The sequence below is a fragment of the Diadema setosum genome, chromosome 13 (assembly GCF_964275005.1).
Source record: "Diadema setosum chromosome 13, eeDiaSeto1, whole genome shotgun sequence".
Lineage (NCBI taxonomy): Eukaryota > Metazoa > Echinodermata > Echinoidea > Diadematoida > Diadematidae > Diadema > Diadema setosum.
The window spans coordinates 28,003,521-28,030,381 of record NC_092697.1 but is presented as its reverse complement, the minus strand read 5'-3'; the positions used below and the strand labels follow the sequence as shown (position 1 = coordinate 28,030,381).

At 36.7% G+C, this 26,861-nt stretch overlaps 2 protein-coding genes across 2 annotated transcripts in view; both read left to right on the top strand.

Moving 5' to 3' along the window:
* Positions 1 to 9,034, top strand: part of LOC140236547 (mucin-like protein) — a 37,262-nt gene extending 28,228 nt beyond the window's left edge. Inside the window, exons 17-22 of the mRNA XM_072316472.1 lie at positions 531 to 750; positions 5,057 to 5,179; positions 5,897 to 6,006; positions 7,532 to 7,541; positions 8,123 to 8,242; positions 8,787 to 9,034. Coding sequence (XP_072172573.1) covers positions 531 to 750; positions 5,057 to 5,179; positions 5,897 to 6,006; positions 7,532 to 7,541; positions 8,123 to 8,242; positions 8,787 to 8,881 — 678 coding nt within the window. The 3' untranslated portion in view covers positions 8,882 to 9,034. The remainder of the gene's footprint in view (positions 1 to 530; positions 751 to 5,056; positions 5,180 to 5,896; positions 6,007 to 7,531; positions 7,542 to 8,122; positions 8,243 to 8,786) is intronic.
* Positions 9,035 to 13,545: 4,511 nt separating this feature from the next.
* LOC140237030 (uncharacterized) lies at positions 13,546 to 20,551 on the top strand. Its single transcript, XM_072316972.1, has 5 exons — positions 13,546 to 13,671; positions 15,346 to 15,529; positions 16,217 to 16,300; positions 17,841 to 17,921; positions 18,222 to 20,551. Exons 1-5 carry the CDS (start codon positions 13,661 to 13,663, stop codon positions 18,273 to 18,275), a joined length of 414 nt encoding a protein of 137 aa, XP_072173073.1. The 5' UTR covers positions 13,546 to 13,660; the 3' UTR covers positions 18,276 to 20,551.
* Positions 20,552 to 26,861: the final 6,310 nt, after the last annotated feature.

The window sequence follows — 26,861 nt, the reverse complement described above, 5'->3', positions numbered from 1 at the left end:
TCAAGAACCGTGCTGAAAACATACGGTATCATTTTGTGAGATGTCACTGTTAATGGCAAAAGTGCAGAATTCAGTGCAAACCCCTGCTCTGTGTTACATAGCTGTGTATGAAATGAAGGAATTTAAAACATGCCGCAATTCCCTTTAGAATATAATTTACGATGATGTGTTAACGCTATATGAATCAGAATTAATCATAAACGATTTTTTTCGTTCTATAAATCGTCTTAGAGTTGACACAGATTATGCCAGCAATACTTTCTTAGGAAACAGAAAAGCAAATCAGTATCTTTTAAAAATTCGTTGATACATCGACCTACTTTTGCATTTTTTTCTTTATTGCAAATGAAATAAACAAATAAGCAGACGATGAGAACACATTATTTCTTTTCAACAGCTGATATAATGCTTGGTCCCTTGTGCATGTTTGCGATTTCAGCAGATACTTATTATCTGAAATGACCTGCCTTTCATCTCAAGATAATGCCATTGTTTACCTCAATCTTTTTCTCTGCGTTTGCAATTATAAGGTTCTGACACAACTGCAAGGATCACAACTAACAGCGAACACTTTGGATGTATCCGTTTTCAATTTCACCTTGGTGGGCAGTACGCTGATGGAGATCGTATTCAGAGTTGCAGTTCCGACATCAAGCAACGTCACTGATGAGATTCTCGAGGACGTGTTCTATGCGGGGTTGACCCCCTCGTCCAATCGCGTGGAACCTAACCACATCGTGCAACCTGAAGGTACGATTCCCGCATCCACCTATAATCATCACTGCGTGAATACATCTACAGACTTCAGCGCTGGCACGGCTCTCCAAGAGAATCATGCCATAATCTTTTACTTGTGATGCCAGCATTGCTGGATACCGATTCATACACCGCTGTATAGGGTGAAACAGTTAGTACGAAAATGAATGCACGGGGCGGCATGGGGACTCGACACCTCCCCCCCCCCCACTACAAAAACACAAAACAAAACAAAACAAATAAACAAGCAAGCAGACAGACAAACAAACACACAATCTTTGAATGGAAAATGAAAACGCTCCTGACAAAAAAAAAAAAAAAAAAAAAAAAAATGTGTAACGGCCAAGGCAGAAAATACATTTTAAGTGTCTTGATACTCATGCATCGAGGCCAGAAGTCTCCCTGTATTTTCTAAAAGGGATTGTATGGTTTCGGTTCGGATGGGGCTTCAAAATTTTCTGTATGTTTGTATGTTTTTGTTTTTTTTAGATATATATGTATATATATATATATATAGAGAGAGAGAGAGAGTATTTTTAGATATATATATATATATATATATATCTAGAGAGAGAGAGAGAGTATATATATATATATAATGAGGAAATACTTATGAAATATGAAAAAACCTACAATTTTTAAGGGACGATGTTAATTTGATGAAAATCGGTTTTTAAAATGACTGACATAACCAAAAACATAATCTTCGTAGTTACTTTATTTTTCGATACCTCAGCCATTCCAAAACTGATTTTCATCGAAGAAACTTCAAAAAGGAAGGGATCAACTAGTTACATTGCATTTGCCAAAAGTAGGAAAAGTGATCGAAACAACTTAGCATAAATCTTGGTTGCTAAGATCTTATATCACCGTCCACTATAAGCAATTGAAAAAAAGAAAGAAATATAGCCAAAGTATTTGCTCCTTTTTAATCTTGCAGCGCTACATCTAGTAATAATGACGATTTTTTTTTTCAATGTCAGACTTGAGCTGTTTTGACTTGATTCCACTTTGTGTTCACAAAAGTATGAAATAAACATATACATGTATGCTGAGTTAGAATTATTATTACTATTATTGTTATGCGATGTTTTTGTCCATTTCTATGTACAAAAATAATAGAAACAATGTAGGCCTGCTAATAATATCACTTGAAGCACGTGAAGTCGTAATAACCAAAGTTGGGAAGCCTTAATCAAAAGCAAAGCTCGTATAACTTAGGCCCTCGAAAAGAAAAATCATATTACACCATATTGAGACACATATAACAACTAGAGAAGCACTCTGAGAGCGCACACCTCCGCCAAGCATGCAGCTCATTTCCACCACTGATCTTGTTCTTCCATAGAGATATCAGTGATTTCCACCCATAATATATAGCATTGTGTACAGAGTCGCCCGATTTACCAATATAGAAGCCTTTGTTACATCATAAACCCTCAGCTGCACGGCGCGCCTCGCCCTAGCAGAAACTAGAGCACGCACTTTAGTGCGCGCATGCAAACCTCAAATACGCGCAGCCTGAACTCGCAAGTTCATTGACACTACCTGCCAAAATATCAAAAATCCTTCATAAATTCCCCCAAAATTCTCGGATCACTACCAAAAGTTAATCGTTTGGTACTTGTGTCATTTTCAACCTTTCCTGCAAGTTTCACCCTAATCCGTTAACTACTTTTTGAGTTATTTTGCGCACGGACAAACGAACGAACAAACAAACCAACGGTAACGAAAACATAACCTCCCCCCTTGGCTGAGGTAATTAAAGGTGCATAGTCCCGCTGTTTTAGTCAAATGCGTACGCGGGCGCACGGCGCAAGTTTCCTATAGACACCTACGCTATCGACTTCTCTGTGGCGCTTACGCTTTGGCCCACTTTCCCGAGTCCGAAGAAGTCCGATTCACTGTAGTCAGTGGTCCGATCACAGTTAGGCTCATGATTCGGCTGAGGGGGATGACAGCTTTAGCAAACTTCTTTTGTGATGTCACAATAACAAGCACATTATGCGCGCACCCTGGCATTACTACAGACTGCGCGATGCGCAAAGAAGACAACAAAGGCAACGTTACTTAGCAACACCTACGCACTTTCCTCTTGATGACAGCTCAACTTCGGTAATCTTCGTATCAATGCTAACGGTGATTGTATTGTATTGTATTTATTCAGACAAAGAGTTAATCAAAAACAACATGTCTAGCAGGGGCCGCGGAACGTTTTTCAGTTTGGGGGGGGGGGGGGGGGGGGCTGTGAGACCGGGGGCGTGTTTTTTTTAGACGGCACAGATTGGGGACCCTATCCTAAGCCTAACCCTAATCCTAATCCTAACCCTAACCATCAAACCCCTAACCCTAACCTTAACCCTAACCCTGACCCCAACCCTAACCCTAACCCTAACCCTAAACCCTAACCCACGTTTTTCCCATAGGTTTAACACGCGCCATGTTCCAATCTGTGCCTTACGCGACCGGGGGGGGGGGGGGGGGGGGGGGGTGTCAAGGTCAAGCCGCCGCCCGCCCCCCTCCCCGCTTAGAAGAATCTAAAGGCGGAATCTTTGGAATTGAAATTCATGGGTGATTTTTTCTTTTTACGATTTTTTTTTCGATTTTTTTTTTTTTTTTTTTTTTTACGATTTTTGTTTTTAAGAGCCAAAAGTGTGTGTGTGTGTGTGTGGGGGGGGGGGCTGCAGCCCCCCGCTTCCGCGGCCCCTGTCTAGGGGTGCAAAAAAAAGGTACGAATACCCATGCATGTCTGCACCCCTGGAGTACATCATCACAAAATTAAACAAATTAAAAATTATGATTGGTACATTGAAATACAAAAATCTAAATACATATAGGTACAAATATAATACAGTTATTGTAAAATGACAATGAAATCAAACTCTGGCCTTCGGAACAATAATATATTGCACAAAAAAAAAAGTGGGTAACCAGGATAAAATGTAAATAAGTGATAATCGCAAGAGAGGAATAATCGTCTAAGACAACAAACCATATTGCAGTTTATACTAGCGGAATATTAAAACATGGACGAATACATTAAAAAAAAAGTCTGTATCATAGTATATGCACATTAATATTGCACCGACAGAGTAAGATTAAAATTCATCAAAAGAGACTTATATGATATACATGATACATTGTACGAATTCACATACATAAAAACTGTCTTAATAAATAATTAAAGCGAGAAAGAGATGTACTGGCTACAATGTTGCTTGGCAATGAATTCCATTCTTGTGAAGTCTTGAGATAAAAAGAACATTTGAAATAAATCAGTTCTTGCAAACGGGATATATACTTTCTTAGTATGACCATTTCTACCAAATCTGTTCTCACGTGTAATTCTTTGTTGTCCAATGTTCACTATATCATTTATCATTTTGTAAAACATTATAAGTCTGAAATACTTACGTCTTGTAATTAATTCGAGAAATGTATCTTTTTCAACAACGTATCATAACCTGTTTCCCAGTCACGAAACAATAATCTAACAAACCTCTTCTGAACACGCTCAAGTACGTTAATGTGAGATAATCTGTATGGATCCCATGCAGCAGCACAGTATTCTAAACACGGACGTATAAGAGAATCATATAAACTGATTAAAACATGTGAGGGACAATGAAAAAAATTCTTTTTATGACACCAATAATTTTACTACATTTAACATACGTTTCATTACAATGATCGTTCCAGTTGAGTGTTTCATTGATAATTATTCCTATCTACAATACCGGGCCTATGCCCCTTTAACAGAATTATACCGAAATGGCATACATATGGAACAGCCGCAATAACCAATCAAGCTCCGTATGAAGAGAGAGAGAGAGAGATAAGAGGAGAGTATATAGAAAGAGAGAATAGATCAGAGCAAGGTTTTGGGCTCATTTTGTATGCCAAAGATTTTTGAAGTGTTAACACTACAAGCTGACTGTTGTTTATGTAACGCGAGAGACAGGAAAGAACGATTAGCTTCAGTGTGTGCAAAGAGTTATGAATAACTAGAAATGCATGTGAATCTATATCTTTGGTTACCTACACTGAAAAATATGTGTAACACACCGGCAAAGCTTGCTTGGCTAGACTTGGTAAACTGAGCCGTTCCTTCTGTGAAAACATTATTATACCTTTCCGTAACATAATACTCAGTATGATTCAATTGTACGTATTCATAAAAAAGTAAAGAAAAAAAAAGTCCGTTGATACGCGATGACGATACAATATCATTGCAGTGTTTTGTCAGTTTTGTCATTTTTGTTTGATTACGATTTTCTCCTCTTTTTATTCTTAATCTTAGATGTTGACGAATGTGTAATATACGCGGACATAATATGCACAAATGGTGAATGCGTGAATACCATCGACGGCTACAACTGTACGTGCAATGCAGGATACGAAGGAAATGGTGACTCTTGTTTGGGTAAGTATGCTTGATGGATTTATATTCATTCACGTGTAAATTGCTGCCTGCGCGATATAACCATATGCTGTAATACAACGTTATTTGATTCTAATATGACTTGTTCTAAGATTTTTTTTTTTTTTGACAGATGGGTAAGTAGGAAAGTTAGGAGTAGAAATATGGAAGAGAATGTGCTTGCTGTGAACAAAATAAGTCATTTGTTGTATGGTGGCTAACCTTGAAAACTAGCAAATTTGCTAAATGGTTTAAAGCATTATTTGATCCCAGGCGATAAAACTCAATACATGACGGTATATGTACCACATGGAAATGGAGATATACTTCACTGAAAGTTGACATATTATGAAGCATGACCCTGTTGGAGATAAGACAGTGTCGAACAGAGTGTGAACACAGTCATGTGGAATGTCTTCACACTGTTAAATTAGAGCGCTTAAACAGTGTGAACACAATGTGAGTCGTCAATTCACAGTGTGAAACAAAGCATTACAATGTGAAGATATCCACACCTCAGTGTGGAATAATCTTCGCACTGTTAAATTCGAGCGTTTTCACATACATAGTAGTCGACTATTTGAACAGACTGTGAACACACTCTGAACGCACTTTGGGACACAGTGTTCTTTCCAGTACGGGAGAACGTCACATGACGGAGATTAGAACAAACATCCTCAAGTAACATATAATTTGAATGTTTTTTTCTTCTTCTTCAAGATATCAACGAGTGCGCTACCGACAAGAACAATTGCTCCCAGATGTGCATCAACAATGATGGAAGCTTTTCGTGCGAGTGCTTCGAGGGCTATACAGAGAAGGAGACGGATGCATAGGTAGTAGAGAATGACGCAATGTTCTTACAAAACGTTAATAATAATAATACAAAATAATAATGATAATAATATTACTATTAATGATACTAATAATAATGATATGATACCATCTTTGTTATCATTATCATTATTATTATCATTGATGCAAATAATAAGTAATTATCAATTGCATATAAAGAACATTATTTATTTCCTTTCACTATTTATTTTCATAGAAATATCGTCCCCCATAATCGTTTTTCGTCGTTCAAATTAAGTGGTAACCTATATTCTACTTTTCACTACACAACTACAAACATCCAGATTTGAATGCACACACTAATATCAAAATACATATCAAAGTCACGAAATTGAGAAATTGAGAATCTATATTATTTTTACTGATATCAAGATTATTACTATTGCAATTGGTACTATTTATATACACTCAGCAAAAAAAAAAAAAAGAAAGTAAACGCTTTTTCAAGTTTAGATTTTTAATACAATATTTGGCTGAAAGATAATGTATTTTATACCATATTGAAGGTAATTTAATTTGCTATCAACCTGGTAGGTCAACATAAAGGGAAACTTTACGCATGAGTGAACACCATTGTTTTTCTCTTCCAGGACACAAAACTAAAAATTGCAAAATTGAACAACTTAAATTGTCATTCATGCGTATGTGTTCTTCTATTGGACAATAAGAACAAATAACAAATTTCACACAAAAAGAAACATGAATTTAAGTTGAAAAACTAAACCTTTGATCTCTATGATGTCTTTAAAGCCCAAAACATCAACGAAGGATAAAGATAATGGAGGAAAATAAAGCATCTTTATGTCAAAACAAGTTCAGTTAAATAAGAGAAGAAGTAATAATTAACAAAGATGGTACAAATTTGAGCTTTTTTTTTTCAAATTAGGAAAAGTAAATAATGTCTGGTTCTTGACATTGTCACATGGATTCTTAAATCACTAGATTAAAGGAACAAATAAAGAAATTCTGCTCATTTAATCATCTTTGACCATCTTTTATCATTCCCTGTCATATGAAGTTTGACAGAAAATTCTTATTTTTCCCCTTTAGTTTCCCACTTTGTTTTTCTTAGAGGTTATAAAGAGATCAAGAGAACAAAAACTTATTTTTCCTATTTCATTCATGTCTCTTATTGTGTTAAACCGGTCTTTTGTTGTCAATGTTATCGTGAAGCGCACTTGCAAATGAAGAGAACATGTCAATTTTTGCTATTTTTAATTCTGTGCCATGGAGACCGATTGTGCTCACTCATGCGTTATGGTTTCTTTTTAATTATCCTATTAGCTTAATAGCCAATTAAATTCTCTTCAATGCGGTATATAGTACATTGATTTTTATAAAAAAAAAATTCTGTGAAAAACATGACCTCGAAAAAGTGTTTACTTTCTTTTTTTGCCGAGTGTATATATATATATATATATATATATATATATATATATATATATATAATATGTACTTAATACTCCGCACACTCGGGAACATGACATTTATACAAAACAGAAAACTACGGGTAAGAGGAACTGATGTAATAGCTAGTTGCAGTGTTTTATGCATATGAAACGAAAAGGAACTAACGTGTAATTCATCAAAGCAGTCCATTTTACTTGTTATAAAAAATATGGTCCATTGCTTTAGTATCATGTTCTGGTTAGGTAGGCTACTTTTAATACGAATGTGACAAAGGTTATGTTATGCTGAGAATCAAGCCAGACAATCAGATTTTTTTTTTTTTGGGGGGGGGGGTAGGGTGTTATTTCTCTTTACTCCTGCTGACTGCTTAACTACGAGATGCAATCAAATCGTAATCACTAGCTTGCAGTATTCAACAGTTAGACATTCATGGAATTTAGTGATATTTACACGACTGAAGACTTTTTTTTTCCTTTCGGCTTTTCAATAATAGACAAGTTGTTCTCCGATGCATGTGTGTGTATTAGTGCAGACATCATTTTTGCGAAGTAAATTAACTATGAACTGCCTGTACGTAACTGGACATTTGACGTCATTTTCAGAATTGTATGTGATGTTTTAGTCACTGCGCCACTGTTGTAGTTACACACTTTACATCATCATGATTTACTGCCTGTACAGATATAAACGAATGTGATGGGGCTCACGGGTGTGACCAGGTGTGTCAAAATACCAACGGGAGTTACATCTGTACGTGTAACCAAGGATTCGAACTTGCGGCCGACTCAAGAAGTTGTACAAGTGGGTGTTTGTTTGTTTGTTTGTTTTTAGTTTTGTTTTGTTTGTTAGACATGAATAGATGAGTGATATTTTTGGATATAATTACATGCATGTAGTTATCGTATCTATTCCTTTTTCCCTTTAGATTTTTAAAAATCAAAATAAGTTGAATACAGTGTCTTCTTTGAAGACTGTTTTTGCCGAATGTGTTTTCATATAGCTGCGTGCATGGCTATACTACATACAACATGAAATGTTCTGATACTGACAAATCGCGTAGAAATTGTGCATAAGAACCTTGACAATATTCATGAGCAAAAGAGGTGGTGATAGTAAAATTGGCACACATCATCATTGATGAATTACAATGATTCAATAATTTTCATCGTTTTTTATCATCATTATCAGTATTACCATCAATATTTTCACTTTCATTCAATCATTTATTGTTACTGTAATTACTAGTCGGTTTTTTTTTTTTTCAGTTAGTACTAATGTTAATAAACGCTGGCAAAGGCTAGCTATAATGCATCCTGCAACACTGTTTGTATCCAAACTTCAACAGGTCTGACCACACCGGCCCCAATGGGCACATCGGCACCAACCACCACATCGCCACCAACCACCACATCGCCCACGACGAGCATGTCACAACGATGACCACATCGCCCCAGACGACTATGATATCGACTACAAAACCGTCTACTTCCGCCATGACGAGTCCAAGCGCCGTCTCGCAGGTGACAAACCGTGTGTCGTCCACTGCGGCTAGAGCGACCCAGGCCCCGACACAGACAACCACGTGTCAACAGGGAGCAGTGCTTAGGAACAACCAGTGTCTGTGTAAGGCATTATTTGCATCATTTGGCAAGAATAAGGAAGTCATATATATATATATATATATATATATATATATACATATATATAATATATATATTATATATATATATATATATATATATATATATATATATATATATAATGTATAAATTTATGCAGAAATCAGTGCTTGCAAGGCCCACCGCCAGAGCATCGAACAAAAATACACTTAAACACATATACTCGTTGCACACACGCACACACACACACACTCACCCAAATTAATTTTGTATTAAACGATTTAATTATACGTTCTAATGGTTTCAGGAGATTAACATTAGCGATATTATGTTCCTATTAATTCCACCGTGTGACGTCAGAAGGATAGTTAGTGCCTTTCAATAGACATTAATGATTTTACATCGATATATTATTCTATATCTTGCACGCAAAACTGTTTGCTACTATTAGAGTACAACATTATACATTTGTCATTATGCTCACGCAAGTAAACCGTACATGTGATCCATTGTGATTGGCCGTTACGTCCGTCACCTTTTTTTAGCTTTCCTGAGCCGAAGGCTCAAGTTGGTTATTGTGATCACTCGTCTCCATTCATGCATTCCTCTTTTCTTTATTTTCATTTCCAAACAATTTGCATGAATTTTACAACCATGCAAAGGAACAAATTATTTCATTAATTGAACACGACATAAGATAGGAACCCACAGTGTTTGAATGAAGACTGGGAAGGGAAGGACCTGCTAAAAAGCGACCTCGTATAATGCGGTCCGCTCACTGGAGGTACATTACTACAATAAACATACAGTGGATTTCCGCTATATCGAAGTACTCGTGACCTCCAGTTTTCTTTTGCTATATCGAAATTTCGTTTTAACAATAGAATTTAACAATACAAGTATGGAGAGAGAGAGAGAGCTAATGAAGTAACGGCCTGGAGTTTTATTTCGTTGTAACCAGCTTTTCAACATATCAGTCCTGAGCCGAAGGGTCAAATGAGCTTTTGCGATCACTCATCGCCCAGCGACCATCGTGCGTGCGTCGCCGTTGTTCGTTCATAGTGCATAAACTTTTTCTTTTTCTTTTTCTTTTTTTTTGGAAATCCCCACGACAGATTTCTATAACAGTTAACAGGTAGCATCCCTGGCCAAATATTATCTTTATGTGTTCACACGGGCATTGTGCTCGCCCCAACCTCCCCCCCCCCCTTCCCGGCCCCCAGGGAGTCGAAACCCCTAAATTTAAAGAAATCTTTAAAAAAAAAAATCTTATGAACAACCAGAACAGATAGAAGATGATATCGTACATTGATAACTCTAGTTTGAAGTTTGTTCACGGCGGATCCAAGGGTCCCCCACCCCTGGTGCGGGGGTCTAAATTGTGATCTAATTGTACAATTTCGATTTCTTCTTGTAGCATCCCTGGGAGGAGAAAATCTCAATTCGTTCAAATGGGGGACAGTCCATAACTTACCTTTTAATAACTTCATCCCCCCCCCCCCAAAAAAAAAAAAAAAAAAATGGTGCTATGAGTATAGAAGTGTGACTGTACTTTATTCATGACAGATCCGGTGCTGGGCTGGGGTATAAGGGATAGAGGGTTCTATTGGGGATGGGGGATGGGAAAGACATATTCTTCCTTCTTCGTCGTCGTCGTCGTTTCTTCTTCTCCTTTATTTCTTTCTTTTCTCTTTCTTCTTCTTCTTCATCTTCTTGAAAACACATTTTTAAAGATATTGTCACGAAACGCAGTGCGTATTTTCACAAGACATTTTCTTAAGGCACCCTACTTAATTCTAGAACCCCGCAACCCCTATTACAAATCAAACATAAAAGCCATAAAACCTCATAAAATTATTCAAAGCTGCCCCCTTCGCCCCCCCCCCCACAAGTTTGCAAAAATGCGTGAAAGGTGAACATATCTGATAAAGTAAGAAAGCGGGCACAAACATGGAAGCCTCTCATTTGATCACTGTACATTATAATTTCTATTAATTTATTCATTCGTCCTACTGCAGACTCCAGTCAAGTATCTATCACTTGCACCATCTTTGCAATTAACGGAACGGTTGCCAATCTAACAGATGGTTTGATGAACTCAAGCAGTACGGAGTTCCTTACGCTTCAGGCAAACCTTGGAGAAGCAGTAAGTTTTTATCATAGTCTATACCGCTCTACTTATTATGCTGCGTCAACCTTTAAAGGAGAGGTCAAATTATTTGTGTCAAACTTTCATTCCAATGAACTTCAAAGATTTTCGGAAAATGCGAATGATTATCTTGCTACCTTAGTGTTCAGAGAGAGTGCCAGGTTGAATTCATTTGCAACAATGTTGACGCGAGTTTGTACAGGTTATGCATGGTTTTTCATTAAGACGCTATAATGTCATGTAGATTATTGGCCATTGAATCGAAAGATAAAAAGAAACAAGACTTCAGTCCAGTCTTCAATGAGTTAATTATTTTATAGCTGCAGTAAATCTTTCATTTTCACACCTTACTAATGATTGGTTAACTCGGTTATCTGTATCTTTTTGTGCCATTTATTTATTTTTTTTTTTTTAGTTGAAAATGAAAAAAAAAAAAACAAGCAGTCACTTAAAAAAAATAAAATATTTGTTAGGCAACACTGAATGAACTATCTGTTGTTTGTAAGGCATGGACTCCTTACAAAACTTGGAAGGAACGGAACTTCTGACGTGATTTACAAAGATCCCCGTTTTTCCATGTCCCCTGAAGCAAATCAAATGGGACTTTCTGCAGGATATGATAATGAGCTATATTTGCATACTTTGAAATTTTGATTTATTCACTACTTGCAGCAAGTCTGATTTTAATATTTTTTTCTTTTTTGAGGGAACTCTCGGTATATCCCTCAGTACGTGTGCACTCATGCTGAGGGATTAGAATTTGCATTATACATTATTAGATATACTTAATGGATAAAGAAAAAACAGGACAAGAGAGAGAGAGAGAGAGAGCAAGGAGCAACAAGTGGGTGTATGTTAAAGTATGTGTGTGTGTGTGTTTGTTGGTGGTTGAGTGTGGGTGTGGATGTTATTAGAGAAAATCGTGGGTATGAAATGATGTTCAGCAGTCTGTGTATAGTTCAACTGGACAAAAGCATAAGTGCGTCAACTTTTTTTTAAATATCGAATTTTGATAATTTTGGTAGCTATAATATCATCCAACTTAATGGGTAACATTTGGAAAGTACCTTCTACTTCCATTGGTAAATTAGTCAGAATCTGATGTTTGTGCAAATAAAGCAGGTCATGCTGACATCCCAGCTTACTTTGATTTCTTGCTTTCTTTACAAGTTAATTTCAGATGCAGGTGTCTCCGACGAGGATGTCACATTTACAATCATAACCATCCGGAGTGGAAGCATCATCGTTACCGGCCTCATCGAAGCCTTCGGAACCACTGCAGCCAACGCGGACGCCGTGGTTGCTGAGTTTACCGACGTTGACGCCCTCACTGTAATGGGCGGTGGCTCCACATTCTTTCTAACACTTGATGGTAAGTAACTCCTATCGGTTTGAGTTTTTTTCACATGATTATGTGACCCTGCATCTCAAAACCGACAAAAAATGTCGCCAGATATGAAATTTTAGCTGAGAGCAGATTCTGAAAGAGCAGACCCCGTACCTCTAAAGTGATGTTTAATTCGATTCACATAGAATCTCCTATAACGAATCTAGATATCGGAAAGATAGCCCACATTCTGGAAAGTGTGAACTGAGAAAAGAGGCTGTGAAGTACAGGGTCTATTCAGCACCAGCCGCTTAATCTTTACCAAGCCATGCTAGCTGCGCAATGATTGGGACAAAGAACAAGATGTATACCATTATAGCAGTAACAATGAAGTGATTACCAGATTAAATTGAAATTAAGCATGCTCTATTTTCACATTGCGTCAATGATTAATGCCAACTTCCAAAGCAGTAGCAGTATCTTTTCAAAAGTTATTAGATTGAAATTGAAGAGTGTGTAAAGATTCTTTTTAGAAATGAAAAGGGGAAACTAATCACACTCCTCTACAAAAAAAAAAATAGTTGCCGTAAAAACTGCTAAAAGCAAACTTTTCCCATTCGTTAAGAATATTGTAGGAGGAGAATGGCTCTTTAAGAAAATGTGAACAACGTAATTTTGACTTGGTTGACCCGTTCCACTTTTTTGAGTCCTTGTATACGTAAAATCAAGTGGTGCGACGTTTTGTTAGTTTTGTGATGCACGGTCCCACATTCTTGATACATGTATTTTAATATTTGAAGCTTCTTTTTGTTTTTCATTGAATAGAAGAGACAGTGCATGACAGACACACTGACAGAGCAATTTTGCATAACTCGAACAGATATAACTGTTTTATGCCATGCCGTTAAATTATCAGCATTTACTACTAGGCCTACATTTGTTTTTCAGTGAGCACAAGTACAACGGTTGTACCAAGCACAACTGCAACCACAGACGGGCAGGGTCTTTCCTCCGGTGTCATAGTCGGCATCGTGCTTGGCTGTGTGTCTGGTGTCTTGCTGTTTTTCCTGACTGCAGTTTGCTGTCTGTATGCCACGTACGCTAGACGAAGGCATGTGACAAAGATGGTGATGAGGTAAGAACGAATATTAATCTCTCCCTAAAGACATGCATCGTCTTTTAGTGAATCTATTCATTCATTCATTCATTCATTCATTCATCCGTGTGTTTTTTTTTTCTTAACGATATGCATGAATTTTACAACCAGCTGAACAATATTGTAATTCGTTAAAAATAACATCACATAGGAACCCACTTTGTCTGATTGAAGGCTGGACAGGAAAATCGAGGAACAGCTAAAAAAGTGGCCTCGTATAAGCAGTCCCCTCACTCTCGGTACATTACTACATTCATTCATGAATCCATGTACAAAAATAAAATAAAGATAAGACAAATAAGCCAGTGCAACAATTCACTTGCCAATGTATCAGTGGTGAACATGACGCATACGCAGGCACGCACACACACACACACACACACACACATACACTAACGCAGAACGAGACAACAAATGTCAAAAGCGTGCTGTCACCCCGTAAAGTGTGACGAATGGTGGGGAGAAAGGCAGCGGATAAAGATGGGGGTAGAAAAACTGAAAGGCAGCTCAACGCATTATAATTCGGCGAAGATGAACAACTTAAAGTCTGATTAAGCAATCATAGGGTTTAATGAATTGATAACAAATAATGGATCTCATGCAAAATTATCCTAACCTGGGAGAATGTTGATAGCTTTTCAAAAGAATTCCATGACATAGGACCACTATAAAATTCATAAATGTTGATTTAAAGGGATGGTTTAGTATTGGTTTGGATGAGGATTGGGCTTTTGACTTTTTGTGAGATACCATGAAAATTTCTTATGAAATAGTACAGAGCAAACCATTCTAAAAGGAATCGAAAGTTTAATTGATAAAAATCGGTTCATGGCCGAGACATCCAAAAACAAGGTAAAACAAAGCAATCGTAATAAAAGGTGGGTCCCATCCTTTTTTTCGGATCGCTCTGTTTGGGGTATCTCGGCCATTTCAGAAGTAATTTTCATCAAATAATCTTTGAATTCCTCTTGGACTTGCACGCTCTTTCATATTTTCATAAGAGGTTTCTAACTATCTCACGAAAAAAAAAAAAAAAAATGTTAGAAAACCCGAAGCTAGGTCTCAACCAAAACTCACGATCCCTTCAATACCGGTAAAGAGAATTCGCATAAGTGCAAAATCAGAAATAGTGAAATGGTGAAAGAAGAAAAAAAAACTGTGGCCGCAATTAATAGCATGACAGCTTATTTCTGCTGCCAGTGTCATAAGACAATCAGTAAGTTATCAAATGTCGAAAGTGAACGTTTTAATATCAAAATATCTTATCACATACATGTACACAACACGTTCTTACTCTAAATAATTGGGTTAACTGTTGGTTTTGTTTTTTCTCTCTCCTTTTCTTTCCGATTTTTTAATTATTCCTTTAGTCAAAACCGTAATAGTTGAGCCGCCAACAACATTTTCCCCTAAATTTCAAAGATTTTTTTTTAAATAAATGATAAGCAGCTGAAAACGATACTTTAAGAGCAATGTGTATGTGTGTGTGTCTTCCGTTGTACTTGGTTTTTTTTTTTTTTTTTAATTAATGTGCACACACCTTCATTATTCAGTATACATGTATTCCTAAAAACCGTACTCCTGCATGCGATGTCTTCTCGGTGAAATGCGTTGCAATAAGTGGTTTGTCTTGTGCTTCGCTGCTTATTTTAGGGATGACTACGGACTCGCTAATCCTGCGCTGAATGACAACGACAGCTGGAATGACGAGCTGTCGTCTGATCAGTCCCTGGACCAGCGACGTGAGGCCGTCCGACGAGCCATAAACCAGATCAACCTCGATCGTGTCAACGGTAGACGTGGACCTCCGTCAGTGATTTGGAACACGGGCCAACAGGTGAGCAATGACTGAGCTGATAATTTTCTTAAAACCTTGCAGGTAAGGAAATTTGGGAATAATGTGAATAAGGCCATGGTGTTTTCTGTGCCAGTCTGTACATAAATCACACAGACGCTTACCCCCCCCCCCCAAAAAAAAATAAATAAAAAAAAAATTGACCGTGGCAAAAGCACCTGGATCAACTTTTTATATGTAAAAAAATATATATCTGAGGGTGTAAGGGGATGGGGAAAGCATTACTTTTACCGAGCAAATGCCTCTTCTGAAAGAAAAACCAATGATTGATTATGAAAAATGTGAAATGACCTTGACATTCTGACACTTAGAGTAGCAATCGGGTTATTTTTAAGAGCGGACATCATATTTCCATTAATGAGCTATCACCGGCTAAACACGCTTCAGTTGAATGGGGGTAAAAAGGTGCAATGCAATTTTTCCATTTTCTATATTCATTTTATTTTAACGCCGTAATAAAAAGGAACTTGCTCAGCCATCGGTTATCATTCTCCAATGACAAGATATCATCCGGAAATGACAACATTGACGATGGTGGCTTCTCACCGTTACGTCGAATATAACCATGTACTGGCATTTTTTGTTTTGCTCTTGTCAGTAACAATCACTGTAGCTCGTGAGCGATGCCTAATGCACTGATGTTTATTCCCCTTTCATTGTCCTTGACAGGCAAGAGGATTTACAGGAAGACCGGCCGATTTCATGACGCCGTACGTTGTCGACGGCAGCGTCGCATCCGTCGGCTCAAGAAGGGTGTGTTTTCCTGACTGTAATCGTATACTTTACTAAAATTTAACTTCTCGCAATTGAACGATTTTGATTTATGGTCACCGACAAGTATTTAGCGATCCTTGCAAGACATGTTCTTTTGGATATGACAAGACACACACGCAATAATGCCCGTAAGCAATAAGTTGATTACTCTCCGAGAGAAGAGTATGAGGAGTTCAATCTGCATGAAGTGAATAACACTAAAGCGTGAAGCTTTTTTTAAGGATATCACAACTTAAGACGTTACTGGGGGCTATCTTAGTTTTTAAGACTAGGCGTGAACATTGAAATTAACTGGCCACAAAAAAAAAAGTTTGAGAAAAGCATTAGAATAATATAGCTCAACATTAAAACAATGAAAAATCGTCGCTATGCAAGCAGAAATTATAAAGTGAAATGTAAGGTTAATGATTTTTAAGTAAGAGAAATTAAGAAGGCAAAATGATGCACAAATAAAACACTATCATAAACAATAATTGTGTTAAAAATGAAAAGTATGATGAAGGCCTTCAAATACCAAGTGCTGTGTCTAAGTTCACTATTAAAGATCTGACAGATTCTATGTGGAATTGAGACATAATCATTATTTTTCCATGTTACCACTTATCTATGAAATGAGTTTCAAATGACAAATATCAGGGTATATTTACATTTACTTGAGATAGGAGTTAGGAGACAGGGTTTTGAATATATCATAATTGTATCATTAATTAGTTTAATTATACTCCGACAAAATTTTAGTGCCGTAGTGAAATTTGACTGTTAATAAAAAAAAAAAAATGCTAACATTATGCATGATAAGTATTATGCATTTTAGGTGTATTATGTATATATATATATATATATATATATATATATATATATATATATATATAATTAAAAAAAAAGAATCCTGGAACAAAGTTGATGCTGTATTCACCAACAGGTTTATTTCTGCACAGAAATTTTTGTAGCGATTCACTTTCTCAGGTGTTGATACTTAGAGAACAATAAAAATAACTCCTGTTATTGTTCTCTCAGTATCATCACTTGAGAAAGAGCGAATCGCTCGAAAATTTGTGTGCAGAAATAAACTGTTGGTGAATACAGCATTAACTCTGTTATACATATTATTATGTTTATATATATATATATATATAACAGAGTTCATGCTGTATATATATATATATATATATATATATATATATATTGTAAATATTGATAAAAATAATGATCTTATCCCATGGAAATGTGATTTGCTATCACAATTATTGTTACCCCGACCCGATGAGGACGGATTTGATATATAGGAAATGTAGAACTCAGTTTACAGGGTCCCAGACACGGATCAATGCCTCTGAGTGTGACAGTTCCGAGATTATTTTTGTGTTGACATTATTGGTTAGTGCTTTACATGTGTTCTTGTTTTTTTTTTCATCTAATAGAGGATTAGTAAATGTTCTAGCAGATGGTGACGCTAAATGTGCTCATTATAATCAATATTGAGCTCTCCCTCACTCTGATTCTTTGAAAAAAAAAATAGAGAGAATATGGGGCCAGACCGATGGACTTTACGACGCCGTACGTTGCGGACGGATCTGAGGCGTCTTTCGCTTCAAATCGGGTATGTCACCGTCATGTTTAGAGTAAACTCCTCTACACTCACCCATATTTATGCTAACTTTAATTATTGAATAAGAGTGTAATCAGAGAAGATACATACTTAAGGATTTCTTATCATACATACACGATAAAAAGGATGTGTGTACAAAAGAATTCCAAATGCAAAAGCTTTTGCATTACACTCATAGCACATGATAAACTTCGTGTAACAGCAGGTGAAGCCGATATCCTTTCTTTGTGCATCAAAGGAAATAACCGTTCTAAATTTACATTTTCTCTTGTCTTTTCTTTCTGTGCACAGACCCACGTGGAACGCAACCCCTTACACGACAACGGCTATCATCAATATTATTAGGGAAATATACACATGGTTGGCATACCTATTATGTGTGCAGTATACACAACGACGATTAGCTATGATATCAGTATCACCATGACACGCCAAATACCCAGATTGAACTGTTGGGTTTCAATGACGATATGATTTGTATTTTAGGAACCGAAATAAATAAACTACGGATATATGAACGTTAAGAATTAATATATATAATATCTATAACGCTTGGTGTATTACTCTCGATGTTTGCTAATCTTACTTGAAAGTTATCTTTACTACTATAAAGTCTTTCTTAAAAGGGGCACCTATAACAGATATGACATGTTGAAGATTAATTGTGACCCTTCACCACAAAACCAACAAAAAGTCGCCAGACATGGATTTTCAGTTAAGGGCAGATTCTGAAAGACCAGACTCTATGCTTTAAAATGATGTATAACTCAATTCAAATGGATTCACCTAACCTATCTAAATATTGGAAAGAAAGCACACACTCTGGAAAAGTGTGAACTGAGAAAAGAGGCTCTGAAGTACACGGTCTATTCAAGCGCTTAATCTTTATAATACCAAGCCGTGCTAGCTGTGCCATGAAAGGGACAAAACACAGGATGTAAACAACCGGAGCAACAACAGTGAAGGGATTATTAGATTAAGTTGAAATTAAGCATGTTCTATTAGCACATTCTGCCCATGATTAGTGCTAACTTTCAAAGCAGTATAGCGTTGTCCTTTCAAAAGTTATTAGACTTGAAAGTGAAGAGTGTGCAAAGGATTTCAAGACATGATAAGCGGCCTCTAAGTCATACCTGATCATTCTACTCTTCCCCCAAAAGGATTTTAGAAAAACTGCTAAAAACACACTTTCCCATTCATGGTAAGATACTAAAACTGAAGAATAATGTAGAAGAAGGATAGCTCTTTCAGAAAATATGAAAAAATCAAGATTGACTTGGTTGAAGCGATTCACTTAAAATCCTCACTTAAAATCAAGGGGTGCGACTTTTTGTTTGTTTTGTGGTGCACGGTCACAATTATTCTAGACCTTTAACGTTTTTGTGTTATTTCATATTATTTGATATGAAACGTTTATTCACGTAGCGCAGTGAAATATTTCACATTTTTTCTGTATTGAACATTCATCAAGGTGGTGTGTATTTTTAATTTGAACTATTCATATGCACTCACATACACCATGTACACAGTGTTTTCTTGACATAACATAAGTATCTATTATTTTTTGTTGATATGTTTATTCAGTTATATCATCATTTTACTTTCAGGTTCATATGGTACACATATTTGTTACGGGATAGCACCGAGAGCCTATGAAGCTTGTCGGTAGGGTAAGGGTAGGGTTTGTCGGTGAACTCTTTATGTGCCACGTTCGCACGTCCGACTATATTCTGCTCAAGCGCACAAATCCGCCAAAACCGATGGATAATACGCCAAATGCCGAAGTACAATGATAGCTTTTCTCGTGCTTCCGTTCGTCTCACACAATAGCTTGCATTTTATGTGGTGATTGACTATCAAGTAGTGTTCCGCAATAGATTTGCGTGTAAATTCTAAGTTTCTGTCACTATTTTGTGCGCAAAAGTCATGCCTTTACAGTAATGTAGCTACTGATTTTTTTCAAAGAAAAGTAATCATCGATTTGTCATACAAATTTCATCAAAGCAAAGCTCGGCATTTCCTCTACAACTTTACCACACACAACACAGCTACAACTTTATGTCCAGCTTAGCAGAAATCTACAGAAGTTACATAGATTTGAAAAACAAAATGTTTTTTCAAAGCATGACTACGGTGGTGTCTCAGAATTATGTGGCACACAGGGGGTTTCCACCATGGCACATAAAGAGTTAACACCCAGAAAGTAGATACCTATGTTGCAATATCACAACCAGAAGAACCGGAATAAATCGCATTCAATAAGGCTTATATCTAAATAGCCACAGTCAAGTAGCCTATATGTTGTTGTAGGGCAAAATATCAAGCAACATACAGCAGAACAAAAATAGTCATTTCTATGACAGTGCATGGCTACGTTTCGTTAGCTCCGCAGTTGAATTCGAGTGACCACAATATTCTGAAGATAAAGAAATTAAATAGATATATAAATGTTTATGTTAATCGTTGGTTATCAGCTAAATGACATCTAACATTTAGATTTTTTTTTCCCGATTAATTATGACTATGATTTATTTCGATAACTGGTAAAGCTTTCCGTATTACATAAATGTAAGCGATTTCTTCTTCGGTGATAATGATAGTAATAAAATTCAATATGCATTTCTAGCAGGCGAGTCTCTTTCTCTTGTTCATCTAATCAGTCACGTAGCAATACATATGAATAGATTTATCACTGCGCATACAAATGTACATATATATATATATATATATATATATATATATGTGTGTGTGTATGTCTTTGTGTGTACGTGTGTGTGTGTGTGTGTGTGTACGTGTATGGATATGAATATAAGCCTATTCAGTCTGACCGTACCTCCCTGAAAAGTTTTTCGCATTTTTTCGCATACGCGTATGCATGGACCTCGCGGACATGATATAATGAGCTGGGAGACCAGATTTTTAGAGTCCCTGTAAATCTAAACGACATTAGCAATCTACGTGATTTATACATCGATAAAAAGCTGAAAAGTTCTACTTTGATGGAATTTGACCACTTGAAAGGTTATGACATGTAAAATATACTGAACAAGGAAATTATAAAACACAAATTTGCATATTTTTCATTTTTATTAAGGGGTACATTAGACCAATGAAATAAACGTGGACCAATATGGAAGAGGTATAAAATGAAAGATGAAATATCATTCTATGAAAGCATAATGACTTCATGTCAGTCAAACAGACATCGGATCCTTTCGTTTGCTGGAAATTCATTCACGTCTTCATTCCTAGAAGGCAAAGCCCAGACTCTCCTTTCCTCCAAAAAGTCAGAACACAGTCTGCCTTTGATAACCAAGGCATTCCTTTCTAGTGCCAGCAACTTCCGTAACTCCCAGTTTACAAAATTGTATATGATTGGGCTGTGTGGTCAATTACTGGCAATAGGACGTTGAACTTAATTGTAAGCTAGCTGCAGCTGGACAGGTCGTAGACCTTAACACTATATTTAACAAAATCGGTGAAATTTTATCTAATTGTATATTTATGTTAATCTGGAAATAATTCCTGTCTTTGGGGTGTTTGTCCGATTTACATTTTCAAGCTTTATGCAGTGCTTAAACTTTTTAAAAGATTTACTGTTTTCTTTTTTTCAAGTTTGGCCTGATGTTGTTATTGTTTTTTTTTTTTTCTATTTAGGTTTAATCGTATGTCTGCATTTCTTGCTCATACAAGAATATGACGCAAAGTTAATGGAACAAAGTTATTAGGTTAAATTTAAATGTAATAGTGGAATCATCTGGAAACATATAAGCGTGTGAAGCCTGAGGTCAAATTAAGTCTGAGAAAAGTCGAAGCCCAGCCCAAGAGAGTTGTGTATGACTGGGAAACCTTCAAGGAAGGCACTGAACCTCAGAGGCAGTACAGTGTTAAAGGGGTGGTACAGTTTCGGTTGAGATGGGGATTGAGATTTCAAACTTTTTGGATGATAATCTTTTGAGATAATGACATGAAACATGAAAGAACATGATAAACATAAACTTTGGATTTCTCTAAGAATCATATCATGATTCTAAGAGGAATCCAAAGTTTATAAGAAAATATTGGTTTTGAAATGGCTGAGATATCTAAAACAAAGCTTTCCTAATAAGGTAGGACCCAACTTTTATTAAGATTCCTTTGGTTTCTTTGATTTTTGTCGAGCCCACCGGAGGTGTGGGGAGACTACCTAGGGATCGCCTGTGGCGTCTGTCCGTCCGTCGTCCGTCCGTTGTCCGTCCGTCTTCCGTCCGTAACGCTACAAAAACTCTACAATAACTCTTTACTGAGGACTTCAATTTCAATCAAAGCTGGAGGGAAGAGTGGTTATACAAAGATACATATTTTACCAAATGTGACCGTGCACCTCAAAACGAAAGTCGCACACACTGATTTTGCGTGAAGACTGAATATAAGTGAAATGGGTCAACCTAGCCGAACTTGACTTTTTCATATTTTCTGAAAGAGCGGGTCTTCTTTTACATTATGCTAAAATTTGGTATCATAAAACGGGCAGGAAAGTGTGTTTTTTTTACCAGTTTATCTCAAACATTTTTGGTAGAATAGTGTGATTAGGTGTGTCTTTAGAATCCCTTTTCATTTCTGAAAAACCTTGTCCACACTCTTCACTTTCAACTCTAATAACTTTTGAGAGGATAGTGCTACTGCTTTGAAAGTTGGCATTAATTTTGGACAGAATGTGTTAATGAGGCATGCTCAATTTCAGTTTAATCTGATAATCCCTTCATTGTTGTTACTCTGGTGGTTTACTTCCTGTTTTTTGTACCATTCATCGCACAGCCAGCACGGATTGGTAGAGATTAAGCGCTTGAATAGACACTGTACTTCAGAGCCTCTTTTCTCAGTTCACACTTTTCCTGAGTTTGTGCTTTCTTTCCAATATTTAGATAGGTTAGGAGAGTCCATTTGATTTGAGTTATACATCATTTTAAAGCTTAAAGTCTGCTCTTTCAGAATATGGTCCTAACTAAAAATGCATGTCTGGCGACTTTTTGTTTTTTTGTTTTTAGGTGCAGGGTCACAAATATGAAGGTCACCACTAGGTCAAAGGTCACAGACAGGGTTCAACGACTTTTTAGGGCCCAATGTTAAGTTTTTACGGCGCATTTTGATTATGACTCATAACTTTTGATGTAAATATCCTTTTGTGACCAAACTTGGATGGTAAATGTCCCTTGGGAACTTGAAGGTCATCACAAGGGCAAAGGTCACAGACAGGGGTCAATGAACTTTTAAGGCCCAATGTGAAGTTTTTAACGGCGCGTTTAGATCATGGCTCGCAACTTTTGACGTACAAGTGTATATGTCCGTTTGTGACCAAACTTCGATGGCAAATGTCCCGGTTACAGCTCGTTATTCCGAAGGTTCGTTATTCCGAAGGCTCTTCAGTCCGAAGATTCATTATTCCGAAGGTTCGTTTTTCCGAATTTCATTTTCGGATGAACACATCTTCGGAATAACGAACCTTCGGAATAACGCCACATATGTTCGGACTAACGAACCCTTTTTCATTTTCGGATTAACGAACCTCTAGGTATAGGGAATTTGCGTGTTTCGGATTAAAAGAACCTTCGGATTAACGAACCTTCGGAATGTCGAACCTTCGGAATAACGAACAGCACCCAATGTCCCTTGGGGAGTTGAAGTCAAAGGTCATAGGCGGGTCAAAGAACTTCCGGGAGTTAGAAAAACATTAATTTCTTCTACGCGAATGGGCGAGACACAATTTGGCACTTGCCTTGTTTACATAAGCCATTTCAAAACTGATTTTCATCAAATTAAATACGTTGAATTCCTCTAAGAATAGTATGCATTGTAAAATGTCCCCGGATTGTCAAAGAGTGGTTTCTAAATATCTTGAAAAAAAGTTAAAAGCTGAATTCTCACCTCAACCAATACTATCCCTTTAATGTGAAGAGCAGGTTTAGTGTTATTTGCGAGGAAACTGATGACATGGAAAGCCTGACAGACGGGGCGTCGCAGAGGTATGGAAACTTCATCACAGCTATAGCAGGACCTAATAACACCGTGAAACCGAAAAAGGAAAAGAAGAGTAGGGTGAATAATTCAGCGGGCCCCATGGAATACCGTGTCAGGCAGGATTGCTATATCACTGGAAATGAGTGAAGCTCCTAACCAACTGAGAAAAAAAAAGTCATTCGTACCAATGTTAGATAACTCCGAGGTGGTTTATTCAATGGCTATCTAACCATTTACGTTTATCATGCCACTTATTGTCTTTTTTTTTTTCTTAGAATCTGGGAAATAGTTGCACTGCAACAAATTAGCCACTGGTCGGAAATGATAAGAGTAAATGATTGTGGAAGTGGACTTGGTGTCAGAAAGAAAACGTAAACATGAACATTTTTTTTCCGCAAGAGGTCAATTAAATTGACACGCTTGTGGGCACTAAAAAGTAAGAATTGTGTCTCTCTTTGTAGTTGCAATTTCCACTTTCCACATGCGGAGCATCAAGGAAGTTCTATCGCTATCAAGCAGACTTCGCCGAGTGTCTGTGAGGAGGCAATGAAGACCTTATCATGCGCTATACACTATTGACAATTTTCAATCTATCATGCAAGAGGTCTGTTTTTTAAGGGAATGAGATTGATCTTGCGCTCGATTTGTTGAGCGTAACTCAGCAAATCGAGCGTAAGATCAATCATGATCGTTGTCTCTTACATGAAGATACTTGATTCAAAGCACAGATTCAAAGGCATTATTTACCATTTGCAGAAGAAACAAAAATGCAGCTATAGTGCTTCAAAATAGTTGTAGAATATGAGTTTAATACAAACAAATGTAAAAATATTCATCAGTAAAGTGAATGTTAAGTATTTTTAAATATACAAAAATTAATGTTAACAGTCATTATAATACAATTGCTTCCATAGTCGAACCGTCTAAGAAAAACGGTGATATCTCCTAAAGCTTGGCTTTATAGCAAATTTTTTATATGGTAGGATGTTTTGTGATACAACTGACCTACTCATATGCATCAAAATGTGATAACTGTGATTTTTTTTTAAATCTCTGCTCCCAATGATAAACAAGACCTTTAATAGCAAATCGACGGTATCATAAATTTTTTCTTAATCGCATCAATCGTAAGATCAACCTTACTATCAATCTTTATGAAACAGGCTCCAGAATATCATTCTGTATTTGTTGAGACTGAGGTAGCATAGGTGGCAACCATACCACATAGAAAAGCAGTTTAAAACGTCTATGCGGGAACTTAACTGATTTTACATTGATAGCCATTGCACTGTAGGAATTGTCTCTTTCAGCGACGTTCATGGCGCTATATGTACAACAAATCGTCAATCGTGTTCCAGTCACGATCGTAAGATGCATATAATGAAGACATTCCATTGCTGATATTCAGGCAAGCATCGTGATTCTTAAAGGTACTTTTTACCTTCGGGAGCAGTGATTCAAAAGACGTTTGAGTTATCACATTTGATGCATAATATGTGTCGGTCAGTTTTATCACGAAACATCTTACCATATAGAAATGTTCGCAATAAAGACTAAAATATAAGGAGATATCACTATTTTCCTCACTAAACCATAGCTGTAGACGGTTTAGTCTAGAAACTATTTTATTATAAATATTGTTTACATTTTGTATATTTTACAATACTTTACATTGATTATATTAGGTATTTTTTGATTAGTTGTTTTGATCTATCCCTAACTGACATTTCAGAATAATTTTGAAGCAATAAAGCTGTGTTTTTGTTATCTTCACATAGTAAACAATGCCTTTAAATTCCAGCGAAATATCCATGCTCTAGCTTTCTAATCAGTGACTTCATCAGGGCGATGTATGTAATGACAGGTAACTGTGCTATATACATTAAAAAAAAATCACATAGTACAGATACTCAAATAACGGCCTTGGTAATATTCCCGTAACGAGAATTCCGCAATGTATAATATTTCTTCGATAGAGCACGGGATAAAAATGAAAGTAGAGATCATCCACGAAAAAGGTCTGGCCTTTCAGAATACTCAGTAGCTCGAGTGTATCCATAATAGTGGATGAAGGATTTACTTCTTTCAAAGGAGTTTTCTGACAGATCACAGATTAATGTTCATGATAGGTTTTGTGTGGGTGCAGCCCACGTTTTCACACTTTCTTGGTCTTTGTTTACTCAAGAATTGCACCGCAGCGGTAAACACAATAATACTTATCATACAATCACAAATACCTTCAGTACGTAATCATGCTGGCCCTCACGTGTACTATCAATGTGTTTCAAAATCATCTGAGCTCTTGTAATATCCCCCCCCCCTCCAATACAAGCAAGTCTAAAAAAATAAACAAAAAAACGGATGTACGAATAAAAAGAAAATGACATAAGCAAGCAACTATGGGGGAAAGAACATTATTTAACTATCAATAACGAATGCAGGCAATATTTCCGGGTGATCTTTTTTCCCACACAATAATCTTTTGTACTTTAAGGCTTATAACAAAGCATTACTCAGAGTCAACTAAAAAATCCTCTTTGATTGGCAGAAAGCTAACACAACTGAAGCGCGCATTCCATTTTGTAAAGCGACTGATCAACTACTTCATACTTCCCTTTAACATGGAGTAGCACACAATCTATAGGATGATAGGGGAGTCATAGCAATGACTATGTTGAGATAAGGGTCAAGGTTATGGATAGAAAAGGCTATGGATTGAGAAATTGAAGGTTTTTACAGTATTCTGCAAAATGCTATCTCACTTTATGCAACCACTGGAAGCCAGAGGAGCAGTATGAAATCAGTCGTAAGATCAGAACCAAGGGATGATTAACAAGAATTAAACAAAAAACTAGAAATGTCGCTTTGGCGACTGGTATGCCTCCGCCATAATGCATGATTTTCCCAATAGGTCTAGATAGTACATGTGGACAA

What these genes read in the sequence shown, in the direction of transcription:
- LOC140237030 (XM_072316972.1), top strand. An exon ending in TTTGGAACACGGGCCAACAG is followed by an intron (nt 15,530 to 16,216) that starts GTGAGCAATGAC and finishes TGTCCTTGACAG; the next exon opens with GCAAGAGGATTTACAGGAAG. An exon ending in CATCCGTCGGCTCAAGAAGG is followed by an intron (nt 16,301 to 17,840) that starts GTGTGTTTTCCT and finishes AAAAAAAAATAG; the next exon opens with AGAGAATATGGGGCCAGACC.